Here is a 15,347-nt window from a genome sequence, read left to right on the forward strand (position 1 = left end):
TTATATCTCTAATTATTCTCTACATTCTGTGACAAAAAAATCACATACACAGTGCCATGTGTAAGGGTTCACCCTCTTGAACTTTTCCACTTACAACATTAAAATGAGATTAAAACCTGTTACAGTCTGTAAAACCCTTCACATTTTTTTTATTGTTTTAAAATATGGAGAAGTGAAAACACAAAGAAAATAATAATATAAAGATTCTATTTGAATTCACTTAATGGCTTTCACTTTTACATTTATAACTAAAAATAAATTGAAATGATTTGGTGTGGAAATCTTTTATCACCAGCTGGTTGAATAGCAGATTTTATATTGTGATGCTTTTGTGACATTTTACATAAAAGTTTTTTTCTGCTGTTTGTTAAATTAAATCTTTAATGTAGCAAAATAACCAAAATCAAAACCATCATTTTGGGTTTTGTTTATTATTTCAGTTATTTTAAAATATAATGAGTTTTGGAAATGTATCAGGATTTGATTATAAATCTGTACAGAAGGCCCTTCACCAAAAACCCTGAGTATGGAGTATGGAGGGTTTCAGAAGGAGAAACAATCCATTATTATTGCACATAATCAATTATTACCTGGTCAAATTTTGCACCTAAAAATTTTTTTAGGTTTTACAGCCGAAGAGTGAATGAGTGTAATTACTTTTTAATTAATAAATAAATGCCCCCTCACAACTGCAATATTATGTGCAATTTTGTGTAGATTCTTGAGTTTAATCCGAACACATTCAGGTTATATTTATGAAGTTGAAGCAGGTAAACATTCATGCATTTAAAAGGATCTATTTTTTGAAGCAAGTTTCCTAAAACTGCTTGACAAAAAGATTGTGAAATTTAACAGAAGAATTTTGAATCTCATCAAATTGCTGCACTGATTTCTCCATTTACTTTCACAACCTGTTGCACTTTCACATCTCCGTCTTTGTATTACTAATAGTGACTCATTTTTAGTGGTGCAATTTGTATTTAACACAGATATCTGTATTAAGACAACAGTGCAGCAGAGATCAAATCCAACAGTGCCAGTAGATCAGATTTACAGATGAACCTGTTACAGAACTGTGTAAGCAGTAGAGTGGTGGGTGGGGTCCTGCCCACACAGGAGGGTTTTTTTTAATCATTTTATTAATGTTATTAAACATCAACTGGTTGTGAGACCATGATACTTACCTCACCTAATTTCTTTTCAATCACTGAAAGAATATATAAAGGAAGGAAGTTGTGTGCCATTAGAGGAAGTTGATGGAAGCTCTGAGGTACAGGGGGAGGTGACGATGCTGAACACTCTGAAGCATTATAAAGTAAGAATCAAGTACAGAGTAAATCTCTATTAGATTCAAAAAGGGAAAAAATGACCCATTGTTTTATTAATGCATACAGAGTAGTGATTTCATCATGAAGTAACTTTTGTGTTTTCTGTGACTGCACTTTTCTTGTTTCATTTCATTGTTTCAGATCCCAGATGGAGCTTCCATTAAAGTTATCACCAAAAAGGTTCATGCTCCTCTTAGTCCACAGATCAGTTTAAAAGGTGAGAAAAGATTTGTATACAGATCACGTTCCTCATCCTCATTGGAAAAATCGTACAGCTTTGCTATTAGGACACCATTTCCTGTTTGATCATTGCCTCATAGACAGTGTTGGGCAACGTTAATTTTAAAAGTAACGCATTACAATACTGAGTTACTCATACTCATTACTAATTACGTTACTTAGTTACTTTTTACGGAAAGTAACGCAATATATTACTTTTGCATTACTTGTATCTCTTTCAGGCCTTACAAGTGTAACAGGTGTAATATAGATAAAAGAAATAAGTTATATTAGAGCAAAAGACATTTCTTAAACATTTAAAATGCTTAATAACTTCTTAGAGAACAATAAGATGATCGACTAAATTTTGAACATACCTTTCGCTGTCATCTCGTAAAACTCTGCTTCATCATCAGCTTGAAACATTCTGAACGCTTTTACAAAGTTCGCGCTATTATCAGTGACCGTGGCAGTTTATCTTCCCACAAAGAGCAAATGAGCTGTGAATTTGCTCTCTATCTCCACTGTGGAAAATGGAAAACTTTGATTTTAAACAGCCCATAGATCTGCAGTGGTGGAAAGTCAGCAAAAGTTTTCTATATTTCTGCCTCCATTTCCATATATGCAACATTATACACACACACACACACACACACACACACACACACACACACACACACACACACACACACACACACACTTGTATTTTTTGCAGTTGACAAGAGCTTTTCACCAACACATGATCTACACTGAACCATTATTCCTTTCTCCTTTTCCTCGACTATTTCAAAATAATAAGAACACTTCCATCACAGTAATGTAATGCTCTGGTTTGTCATCTCTGCTTCTGACCAGCTTCTGTTCCCGCGGTTCGCACGTGTGAGTGCGCGATTCTATGTGACTACGTTCATTTTAATTCATTGATTATTTTATGCAAAATAATTTAACTGAAAATTAACTCAGATATTAATGTGTGAATTTATTCAAATTAAATTTACTCCAGAAAAGTAATATTATTACGTAACGCACGTTACTTGTAACACGTTACCCCCAACACTGCTCATATGAGGGGAAAGAGACTCTTTTCCATCCTGACATATAACAAATCTCACATTTTTATAATGATTTCAATTCATTATATTGTTACCATTTCTGTATTTATTTTACATATTTTGTCTTTAACAATGATTACAGTATTACACTATATTATACTGATCTCTACATGATTCTACTAAAGTCGAGGTTTTTGTGAACAGGATGCCTCTGAAAAATCCAGCTTCTTTTTGTAAAGAGAAAAAGCTGCTTCCTGGATTTGCTCTCATGCTGACTTTGGGCCGTTTCTCTTATGCTCACTCATCAGACATGTGATAAGTGGTATTGTACTGAGAAATGACTGATGACAAATTTTCCAGACACACTGTCTATAAAAAGTTCTTATTCTGAGAACCTTGTTACTGCTTATTGTTCTGATCAGGAGAAGACCTGACCCATGTAATGGATTTTGTGTGGATTTAAGCTTCATAGAGTGATTGTAGTTAAATTACGGCTCAATCTACCTCACAGCCAAATATAACCCTTTTTCTGTGTGTGTGTGTGTGTGTGTGTGTGTGTGTGTGTGTGTGTGTGTGTGTGTGTTTTTATCCGTTGTTAATTTTTCTCGTCTTGTGCATGACACTTAGCACACAACCACCCTGAGCCACAACTACAAATTGTCATCTACAACTGCACGAATATCCATCTGTCTAAAAGAGCAAAACTTATTTATTGACTATATAAAATCTGCTCTCTGTTTATTTTATTGAAAAACTATTATTATTGAATTGAAGTGTTATTGAAGTATTGAAGCCTGTTCTGTTGTTACAGATGACCAGAACTTCACTACGAAGTACTTCCACTTGGTGAGTCATAACACAAATAACTGTGTGGGTGTGTGTGTGTGTGTGTGTGTGTGTGTGTGTGTGTGTGTGTGTGTGCATGTGTGCATGTGTGCGTGTGTGCTTGCATGCATGCATGGAGGAATGTGTGTGTGTGTGTGTGTGTGTGTGTGTGTGTGTGTGTGTGTGTGTGTGTATATGTGTGTGTGTATGTGTGCATGCATGTGTGTTGATGTGTTATTTAGGTTTATCATCACACATAGTTATGATCAAGGGTGAATGAGCAAGACAGTAAATACTATAACTGTTTTTTTTACTTTTATTTTACTTGATTAAAACTTAATTAAAAGGCATTTTAACACTGAACAGGGTGAAATCCAACCAAAATAATAACAATACAACATTAACAGACAGGTAATTCACGTTTCTACTTTACTCCCCTGATCATTATCACCTTCACTCCTTTGTTATCCGTGAAAATGTGCACTACAGGGTTTAGCCGAGTGTAAAGTGTAAACAACAAATAAACATATTAAGCAGTGTTTCTGTGTGATTCTGTTGTCTGCAGATTGACCCAGACAATGACACTGACCAGAGCGAACATCCAGAGAGGAAGAAACTGAAGCTCAAAGAGATTTATCTTACCAAACTACTATCCACTAAGGTGAGATAACTGGAATTTGGACAGAGAATCTGAATTATTTATAGGCACATAGAATCGGTGTGGTAAATTAACAGGTTAACTAAAATGTGCAGCATTAATCTGATTGCATGTGCCTTCAGGAGAGTTTTCCACATACTGGTGGAGATTATTGTAATACACCAGCTATTTAAACATATCAGAGATGATATTACTGACTTTTATGTGTGTTACAACGTACAACAAAGGTAACTGTCTTTTTATTAATGTTAGAAAAAACAATATGCATGATCCAGTTGATATTTTAGTCCCAGAAAAAAGTAGTGGACAAACAGCATAGTAAAGAACATCTGTCCCGAGTAAAACTGCTCTGAACTCGACTTCTCACATTGTGTCCCAACAGCTAGTTTGGCTGTTGATATTTTTGCTCTGTACTGTGTCCTATTCAGATGATTGCTCTTATAAACACACAAACCCACACACGCACACGTGCGCACACACACACACACACGCACACACATTACATTACCACAGTTCAACGTACTGTAAATGTGGTCAGCTGTGCACATCACATCAGTTTGACTTCAGTTGACGTTACGTTCAAAATTTGCACATACTAGACTTCGAGCATCTTCTTTCACACACTTAAATAATTGTAGAACAAATAATACTTGGCATCTGGATGATTCTAGTTTTATGTGTCTAGTTCTTATTGGCCAATTACAATAATAAGTCATTCACTGGATGTGTGTAAAACTGTAGCTTAACTGTAGAGTTGAACTGTGTTGCCCCAGACTACTACAAATTAACAGGGATGAACAAACTTTAATTTAATAGGTTTAATCTCTTAGTAACAAGTCAAGGAAACCTTTATATCAGGATGAAACCTTACATTCAGATCAAGACACAAAATCTGGCAAACCTGATAGCATAATGTACACAAGTGATTTGCATAATCTGAATAGGAGGCCCAGAAAAACAGCTTAAACAGCAGGATAACCCTCTATTTCAATACAAACTTTTATGAAAATAAATACTAATAGTCGTCTTAGCAACTGTAAAACACTGTGTGCAGCAAAATGAGATCCTGCTATAATTAGTTTCCTGGATTCAACTGTCACATGGATAAAGAAGTGCAAAACTGTGTGTCAGACACCTTGCAAACTTTATCATTCTTGGTGGTTCCAAGTCTTCTCCTGTGCCACATGATCTATTTACCTGGGACAGGCCTGATCTGATGAGAGCTCATTTTTAATGTTTAATAGCAACTAACTCGCAGCTGTAAATTTGGGCAATAATGTACAAATTATTTACATTCACATTTATGCATCTTTAAAGAGACACTCTGTAAATATGACTCCAGTAAAAGTAAAAGTTCCCTTTAAACCTTTACTAAAGAAAAAGTGCAAAAGTATTTGCCCCTAAATGTGCTTAAGTATCCAAATTACTATGATTTATTATAACTATAATGTCCTATTATCATTTTTTGTCACAAGACTCTTTACTTAATCAACTTAGTCTATGAGAAAAGACTCAAATGTGACTCTCAGCACACTGATCTATTAATAGAATGATATTAATGAGTCAAACACTGATTTCTATTTAAATTATCATGAGCCCAAAACCTTTCTTTTTTAACTACTACAAAAAATATCTTGTAAATGAGGTCACGTGTGTGGTGGTGAGTTCGAGTCTGGAGTTTCTTCATCATTTATTCCTCTTAAATGTTCTGCTTGCTGTTGAACTGATGTTGAACTGTATGTTGGTGATCAGTAGAAACACCAAGCGCCGATCAAAACAGGTTTAAAACAGAGCGTGCGCTCGATCCTGACTGGTGGCTTTTGACCAGTTAAGCTTTTATCCACTCATAAATGAAAAATTTCACAAAATGTATTTGAGTAAAAAGAAAAGAAATACTATAGTAATGTACAGATACATGAAAAAACTTTTTTTTTTTGTACATTTTTACACATTTTTACTGTCCTCCACGATCAGATCTCCACTGTGTCTAGCTTGTTGCTTGCTGTTGGGGATGACCAAATAGCACACTTGCATCATTCCTTATGCTCCTGGGCAACTCTCACACATTATATAAACAACCAAAAGGAAAACCTTTTAGCAAAAAATTATTAGCATTGAAGTAATCTGATGGTGCAGATGAAAAACAGAAGTGTGAAAGTGCTATATTTATCACTCCTGTATAAAACAGGGAAAAAACAACATCCATGACAAAGAGGAAACTTTTTATATGCTGCACACATGAGGTCATGGTCACGTGTGATGACTGTCTAGAGGCTGCAGAATGTCTATGTGTAGTCAAAGTCAAGCTTTTATTGTCATTTCTACCATATATAGCTGAAATGAACCAATGTTACTCCAGAACTCTGGTGCTACATTAAACAACTTAGAGCTACAACACACAACATAAAGGTACATAACAGCACACAGAGCATAAAGTGCTCTGGTGCAAACAGAGCAGACAAAAACAGAGCAGACAAAAACAGTGCAGACAAAAACAGAGCAGACAAAAACAGTGCAGACAAAAACAGTGCAGACAAGACAGTATGAGACAAATACACAAAACAGAAAACGGCATCAACCAGTAATCTATTGTATACTGTGATTATACAGTGATGTGCAACAGATGACTATAAATGACTGTAAACAGGAAGGACATAAAGGACAGCATGTAAACAGTATAATATGATAAAATATTAATAATAAATGATGGTGGAATTAATTGAGATGAATATTGAGTGTGTGTTGAGTTCAGATTGTACAGTTCAGTAACACACTTGTGTGTGTGTGTGTGTGTGTGTGTGTGAGAGTTCCAGTTCAGTTCTGTGTTTTGAGAAGCCTGATGGCTTGAGGGGAAAACTGTTGCACAGTCTGGATGTGACGGCCCGAATGCTTCAGAGCCTCTTCACTAATGGTAGGAGAGTGAAGTGTGTGTGAAAGGAGTGTGGGGGTCGTCCACAATGTGTGTGGTGCAAATGTCTGTGATGGAGGGGAGAGAGACTTTGATGATCATCTTAGACGTCCTCACTATCCTCTGTAGGGTCTTGCTAACCGAGACAGTGCAGTTCCTAAACCAGGCAGTGATGCAGCTGCTCAGGATGCTAATGATGGTCCCTCTGTAGAACATGTTTAGGATGGGGGGAAGGAGATGGGCATACTTCAGCGTTCTCAGGTGATGGAGCTGGTGTTTAGTGACCAGGTGAAGTTTTCCACTAGTTGTACACCAAGGAATTTGGTGCTCTAGACGATCTCCATGAAGGAGACAGGTTGTTCGCTGTTGCACCTCCTTTCTCTATGCTGAGTCGTCTTTCTTGCTGATGAGTGCCACTGCGGTTGTGTCATCGGCAAACTTGATGATGTAGTTTGAGCTGTGCATTGCTACACAGTCAGGAGTCAGCAGAGTGAATAGCAGTGGGCTGAGCACACAGCCCTGAGGGGCCCCAGTGCTCAGTGTGGTGGTGCTGGAGATGCTGTTTCCTATTAATACTGAGGTCTCCCAGTCAGAAAGTCCAGGATCCTAGTGCAGAGGGAGGTGTTAAGGCCCAGTAGTTTCAGCTTCTCAATCAAGGGATGAGGGATGATTGTGTTGAAGTAATACGAATAATACTTTTAAGTAGGTTCTGGCAATAAAACAAAATGTTACATAAATGTTACTTTATATTTTTTTATTTAATGTGTTAAAGGATGGTTTTGGAAAAATGAGAGAAAACCTATTAAATATTATAGGTGTTGGAAACTTTGGAAACTACAACATTTAAAGGAGAAGAAAGACACACAAAAACAAAACAATTCAAACCTTTTAGTCATTTTCTCAATGTGCTTCCTCCACATCATAGAGAGCCATGTAAAATATTTGAATGAAAATGCTGTATTATTACACTGCTTCATTACCACAGCTCTCCTGAGACTCTCATTACTCCTGTCAGGTGGCAGTGCATTCCTTTGTGGAGACGCTCTTTCAGAGTATCTGGGGAATGCCCAACAACAGAGCTCCCCTGGCAGTGAAATACTTTTTTGATTTCCTCGATTCACAAGCTGAGAAGAAAAAGATCATAGATCCAGATGTTCTTCACATCTGGAAAACAAACAGGTACAGATTTTAAGTATATAAACAAATTGTACATGTAGATCAGTTTGTGCTAAAACCCAGGCAGATATTCTCAACTCTTATTATATCTGTATACTTATTACAGTTGTATTTGCATTTATTACATTATTCTAATTAATTTATCATTACATGCTATGGTCAAGTTTGTTAAGATGTTTTGATCTGTTCATCAAACATAATGAAGACCTCAATTTTATAACAGTGTAGTAGTACAGGTACACAGTTACAAAATGCAGTTCAACATCTACCAGAAGTTGTGATTGTGCAAATTGACAAGTGCAGATAAATATGTAAGTATATGTACAGCATATAATATAAATATAGTATCTCACAAAAGTGAGTGCACCCCTCACATTTCAGCAACCATTTTAGTAAATCTTCCCAAGGGAAAAATACCATAGAAATGAAACTTGGATATATTTTAGATTAGTCAGTGTGCAGCTTGTAGAGCAGAACAGATTTCCTGTCCTCTAAAAATAACTCAACATACAGCCATTATTATCGAAATAACTGGCTAACCGTATCTTGTATTAGAGCATTTAAATCTGGTGCTTTGAGTATAATTCTCTCACACTGACTACTTGATGCAACATGCACCTCATGGTAAAGACTCTCTAAAGATTTGAGAATTAGAATTGTTACTCTCCACAAAGATGCCAGAGGCTGCAAGAAGATCAGTATCACCCTGAAACAGAATTACAGTACAGTGGCCAGGGTCATACAGAGGTTTTCCAAGACGTGTTCCACTGGGAATAGTCCTCGCAAGGGTCCACCATGCGCTGCTGGTACTGGGGAACTGTGAATAATTGAGGAAAACATGGGTTCCAACATGTACTGTGACATTATGGAGGAGTGGTAGAGGATCCCAGCAACAACCTCTGCAGCCCTGGTGAGTTCCATACCCAGGAGGATTAAGGCAGTGCTACATATTGTGTCCTGCTATACAAGCTGCACATTAACTCTAAAATATATATCCAATTTTCATTTCTATAGTTTTGTCCCTTAAGAAGAGAACCATGCTAAATGGTTGCTGAAATGTGAGGGGTGCACTCACCTTTGTGAGATACTGTGTGTATGTGCTGTAAATATGTGCGTACAGCAGATAAATATAAATGCTTGATGGTTGTTTTACATGACTGAGAGTCAGCTGAAGCACAAACATGGGTGACATGTTAGAAATATGTTTTCAATTTTGTGCTAACATTGGATTCGCTTTATTTTTGTATCAGCAAATTTGTGGATTTCAGCTCATTCTGTAGACAAAGCATTAATTGTATTTGATTTTAATATTAATTTTGATAATCAGGAAGACCCTCTAAGATGAGCACTTGTGTCTATTCAAGGTTTAGTAGAAATTGATTAGAATGTATTAGGACCCATTCAATAGTGGTGGACAAACTCTTGATTTAATACTAAAATTTGGATATAGAAAATATAGTCATACTTTCACAGTCAGAACTTTTTTCTGACCATTATCTCCTTTAAAATCTGCCTTAGTCATATGTACCTCATCATGTTACTGTATTAAACATACATTCACATATTACAAGTTTCACAAATAATCTTTCAGCAGTTTTCAGCAGGAATGGGCTACAAGACCATCAGTAAGGAGCTTGATGAGAAAGAGACCACTCTGGAGCTCCATGCGAAATCAGAGATCAAATACTCAATTCACTCAATCAAACACAAATTCATTTATAACCTTTTTATACGTTTTTCTTGGTTTTATTTTTTTTTGTTCAAATAAACCTACCATAAAATTTTTCTCAGTAACGAAATGATTTAAAATGTAGTTAAGTGCAATACTTCAAACAAAACATCGTAAAGTAAAAATGAATGATTTTAAAAACTCACTTGAAAAGTAGAAGTAGACAAAAAAATAGTAACGTAAGTAAATAAAATTCATTATTTTCCACCTCTGCTACTGTCTATCTAAACTCCCATACACACAAACATTACTACAGTAACCTTATCTACAGTCCTGGCCTCTGAAGTAAAACCTTGAGTGTCACCAACAAAGTTGTTATTTTGTCACATGAAGTTACAGAAACAGTAGACTCTACAGTTTAAAAGAGGAAGTTCTATTTGGCTTACTTTCCTGTTTCTTGCAATTTTGACCCTGGTAAGACTGGTGTGTACTAAGTGATTTCTGTTGTCCTTGGTTTATCTGATAGCCACTGGCATCTGGTTACTGGTGCAAATGGATAAAAAGAACAAAAAACTCAACATGTTTAATATTACCACCGTCTCTCTCACGTGGTGGAAAATTATAAATGCAGTAATATTCTTGTGTTACATTTTTATGAATTCTCTTTCTGGTTGTGACACAGTTAAACTGTGGACTTGAAAACAGGTCTGGAGTGTAGTGCTTTATTTATTTTATTTCACTGTTGCGCCCCCCTCTGGCCTCGCCACCGTCATCATCAAAAACATTTAAAAACCAAAGACCTAGCCAGAAGCCCTCCAGATCCTGACAGAATGCATACCCAGACTGCATGTTGGTTTTGATGTAACCCCAGTCTTCTCATCTCTCCCAGCCTGCCACTGCGCTTCTGGGTGAACATTCTGAAGAACCCCAACTTTGTGTTTAGTGATCTTGAAAAAACTTCTCATTTGGACAGCTGCCTATCTGTTATAGCTCAAGCTTTCATGGACTCTTTCTCCCTCACAGACCATCAGTTGGGCAAGGTAACCACATAACTAAGCCACAAAACTATTTTTTTTCTAATGACACTGCTGATAAGGTTAACAGGAAGTGTGGTTGAGACTGTGCATCAGAACTGGGACCTTATAGAACAATAAAACACTTTAAAAAGGAAGTTTTCATTTCCTACTCTATATGACTACATACAGTGCAAGTAGTGCAAAGGGTAAGCCAAGCGTTCAGAACTACAGGGGTCAGAGATAACGCAAATCAAACAACCCAACTGAAATGTAATTATTATGCAGCTAATATCATTGCTAACATTAGCAAGATGATGTTTTGATCACAGCTGAAGGAAATTGTTTAATTTACAATAAAGCATTTTTACACTTTCATGTTTTCAAAGTGAAAGCTCATGAAGTCATGGCGTTTCAAAACTTCTGTTGAAAATCCCTTAGTGATAAACGATTCGTCTCAAAGAGTGATTTGTTTATTTTCTACTGAACGTGCATGAGCAAAACATCACAAAATCTCAGTAGGTTATGTACAGGAAACAGAACTGTGTAGTCCTCCGAATCCTCTTTTCTGAGGCTTTTGTTCTTTTGTCACGTGACTCCTATAGATGCTACACAATGCAATAGATCAGTGTTTTTGTCCAAATCCTGACATTGTTGTTAAAATAATTATGGAAGTCATGTGGCAAAAGAACTAATAACACAGACCAGAAGATATAAAAAAAGTAAAGCTACTCATTCTGTTTATCATAATTTATCCTTAGCTGCATCGCCATTTTTATTTTATTTTTAACCACAGGTAAAGTTGGTGTATGTAGCCGTGTTAGTGGATCTGCTTATTGAAAATGTAACATTTTATTTTATTTCTGATCAAAAGAACGAGACAAACCAAATGACTAAAAAAACTATTTGTTCATTTTAGTTTATTGATATTCAAAGAACCAAGTCACTAAAATGATCTGAACTTCCCATCACTAAAATACAACTTATTTACAGCTTACATCTCAGCAGTAAAGTATTTCTACTTTATTACTTCCCACCTCTGATGCAGTGGTTGAAATAAATACGCTAGGGACATTTTTATCACTCAACCCCCAGCTCAAGCAGATTTATTGGACTGTAGAAGCAACTTTAATAGTGTTTTTTTTTATTACCTCATTTGCATGATATTGTCTTTTATTTAGTCCCTGTTCTCTTTTTGTTAAAACAGCATGCACCAACTAATAAGCTTCTGTATGCAAAAGATATTCCACGGTATAAACAGGAAGTGAAGACATACTACAAGCTGGTGAGGGATCAGCCATCTGTCAGCAGTCAGGACTTTAAAGTATTCTTGCAAGAAGAGTCAAAGGTCTGCAACACACAAAAAACACAAATCATATACATATTTCCTAGTTGTTATTTAAGATTGTCATCTAGAACAGCTAAAAAGGTGTCCTAGAAAATGTACTATTATGTCTTTTATGTGTTTTGCAGAAACATGAGAATGAGTTTAATGAGCCTGCAGCACTGCGAGAGCTCTACAAGTACATGGCACGCTATTTCAGTGAGGTATTAAACACAGAGATTCTTTTTCTCCTGCTTCTTCAGATCTTCATTTATATATTACATTTATGGAAGTTTCTTTTATATCAGAAATAAGCTGCTCACAAGAAAACCCACAAACAGTTTGCTGAAGAAAAACCTGTCCAAGAGCATGAATTACTGGAACCATGAACTGTGTTCTGGTGAGACTAAAATAAACTTGTTTGGCTCAGATGGTGGCCAGCATGTGTGGTGACACCCTGGTGAGGAGAACCAAGAAAATTGTGTCTTGCCCACAGTCAAGCATGGTGGTGGTAGCATTATGGTCTGGGGCTGCATGAGTGGTGATGGTATTCTGGAGCTGCGGTTCATTGAGGGAAACAGATTCCAACATGTACTGTGACATCCTGAAGCAGAACATGATGCCCTTCTTTTAAAACTGGGCTGAACGGCAGTTTTGCAACATAATAACAACCCCAAACACACTGCCAAAATGACAACTGCCTTGCTGAAGGTAAAGGTGCTGGACAGGCCAAAATATGTCTCCAGAATTTAACAATATTGAGCACCTGTGGGGATCCTCAAGTTATTTAGACAATAATGACTGTTTGTTGATTTATTAGTAGAGGACAGTAAATCTGTACTGCTCTACAAGCTGCACATTGACTAATCTAATATATCTCCAAGTGTCTATAGGTCTATAGTGTTGTCCCTTGAGAAGATTTACTAAAATGGTTGCTTAATTGTGAGTGATGTACTCACTTTGTGAGATACTGTATATATATATATATATAATGTTCAAGAGTGGAGTTGATTGTCATATGTACATGAAACAGTTACACTATACAATAGAAATCTTTTTCTGTGAATCCTCTAAGAAGCTTATTGCAGACACTAGGACGTAAGGAAAACAATGTAGAAATCTATGTACAAATAAAAGTCAATGATGTCCAAATGAATGACAAAATGAACAAAATGAATTGTAACCTGAAAAAAAGTCAGTGGTAAAGTTAACAGATATTATGTTGGCCTCAGCAGCATTCAACGGCACGTGGCTTTAGTGGTTTCAGTTCTGTTTCCCAGAAGTTTCAATACACACTGTTTCAACATCAACCTTTTTTTTTACTTTGCCATCTTACAGTAGCTTTATTAAAGAGACAGATAAAAAGATGTGAAGACAGGAAAGAAAACAATCAAATGTTTGAAATCAAATGTTTAATGTTTAACAGATAAATAGACAATACTGTTGCTGTATCTGTCACTGCAGCACTGTGCTGAGATCCTGCATAATCAAACTGTGGCTTTCTGTTCCTACAGATCGAACAACTCTTAGAGCAAAATAGTGCCTCCTGTGGACTGAAAGAGGAAATGCATCGTGTGAAGGAACTTTTTGAAAGTGTGAAGAGGAGTGCATGGATCTGAGCGAATGTGCCTCCAAATTTGCTATTTCTTTAATTGTTGCCTGTCTTTTACAATGCAGCAGAGTGTAAAAAGGCAGAAACACTAATGGGGAGACTGGAGCACATTTTATATTCACACCCATGAACTGTGTAAGAATGAGTGAATGTCACTGCCCTATCTTTAACCATTATAAAATAAACCAATGTGATCTCCAGATAAAGGTGATGATTTTCATTATATTAACAGCTAAGCTTAAACTGCCGTATCATATGGTACCATGGCTGACATGTGCAGACAATGAAATCTTCTCGTCCAAAATGTGTAATTTGAGTTTGTTCAATGTAAAATGTTGTGTTACAGTGTAGTGTAATGCTTTATATTTCTTACCTCTGAAATTCACATGATTTGATAATACAGTTATATTTTTTAGATGAAGCATTAGCCTGTATTAATGCAAATCTTGAATAAAGATGACAAGCATGTATTTCTTTCCAATGCACAATAAGTACACAGTATTATTAAAGGAATATTTTTACTTTGTAAGAATACGCATCCTTTCATTTTGAGCTGCATAATTTGTGTATCTTCAGTAGTCATTGTAGTTTTTTGCAATAAAAAAGTGTTTGATGCTCTACCCAGTAAAAAATGCTGACTGGAAATACAAACTGCTCAACTAGTAACACCAATCAACATTCTGAGGTGACTGTTTCTGTAAAGAAGATAAAAACTGCTGGTCCATCATATTTACATTTACACATATATTACTCATCTTATAAACGTAAGTAAACCTCCTTCTGACCTAACATAAACTGCAGTGTGTGTGTGTGTGTGTGTGTGTGTGTGTGTGTGTGTGTGTGTGTGTGTGTGTGTGTGTGTGTGTCTGACCATTTGAAACCAGCCTAAGTAACCTGACTAAATAAAAACCAGCTAACCAACTATAGCCAACCTAAAGCAGCATAGATCCATCCTAGATAGATCCAACCTAATAAATTATAACATAACTCAAATAGTTAGAACAAGCCTGACCAACTAAAGTCAATCTAACCAGGTAAAACCAATCTAACTAGACCACCGTGACTAACTTAATCCAGCCTGATTAACAGTTGAAGAAACTAGAACAAGTCTAAATGGCTAGAACCAACCTAATCAGCTACAATCAAGCTGACAGGCTAACCCTAACCCAGCATGACTATCTAGACCAGGGGTGTCAAACTCATTTTCACTGAGGGTCACATCAGCATAATGGTTTCCCTCAAAGGGCCAGATGAAATATAAATGTAGCTCAATGTAACAAAATATCATGTAAAATAAATGCAACTACTCCTTAATGTTAAATAACTCTCGATATTTATTATTCAACTTACAAATATTACATACATATTTGCATAAATGTAAAAAGAAATGTTTTCTTGTTGTTTCTGTTATAACTTCTTCTTCTTCTTTCGGCTTCTCCCCTTTTAATTTGTCAGTTTATGAAACCCACTTTACTCTATCAATCAATGATCAAACTATCCAAATGAATAAGGATAAATAACACGTTATGACATTAACATTGTTCAAAACTTGTTTGTCATAGT

At 36.1% G+C, this 15,347-nt stretch overlaps 1 protein-coding gene across 3 annotated transcripts in view; it reads left to right on the forward strand.

Moving 5' to 3' along the window:
- Positions 1-14,404, forward strand: part of plxnc1 (plexin C1) — a 32,787-nt gene extending 18,383 nt beyond the window's left edge. For 2 of the 3 annotated variants that reach the window (XM_046859271.1, XM_046859272.1), the window contains exons 23-31: positions 1,215-1,315; positions 1,470-1,545; positions 3,411-3,445; positions 3,990-4,085; positions 8,006-8,169; positions 10,725-10,875; positions 12,056-12,196; positions 12,322-12,396; positions 13,687-14,404. In XM_046859271.1, coding sequence (XP_046715227.1) covers positions 1,215-1,315; positions 1,470-1,545; positions 3,411-3,445; positions 3,990-4,085; positions 8,006-8,169; positions 10,725-10,875; positions 12,056-12,196; positions 12,322-12,396; positions 13,687-13,791 — 944 coding nt within the window. In that variant the 3' untranslated portion in view covers positions 13,792-14,404. Of the gene's footprint in view, positions 1-1,214; positions 1,316-1,469; positions 1,546-3,410; positions 3,446-3,989; positions 4,086-8,005; positions 8,170-10,724; positions 10,876-12,055; positions 12,197-12,321; positions 12,397-13,686 lie in introns of those variants that run through there. The other variant, XR_006927149.1, reaches the window with a different exon arrangement.
- The last annotated feature ends 943 nt before the right edge of the window (positions 14,405-15,347 follow it).

The sequence above is a fragment of the Silurus meridionalis genome, chromosome 10 (assembly GCF_014805685.1).
Source record: "Silurus meridionalis isolate SWU-2019-XX chromosome 10, ASM1480568v1, whole genome shotgun sequence".
NCBI lineage: Eukaryota > Metazoa > Chordata > Actinopteri > Siluriformes > Siluridae > Silurus > Silurus meridionalis.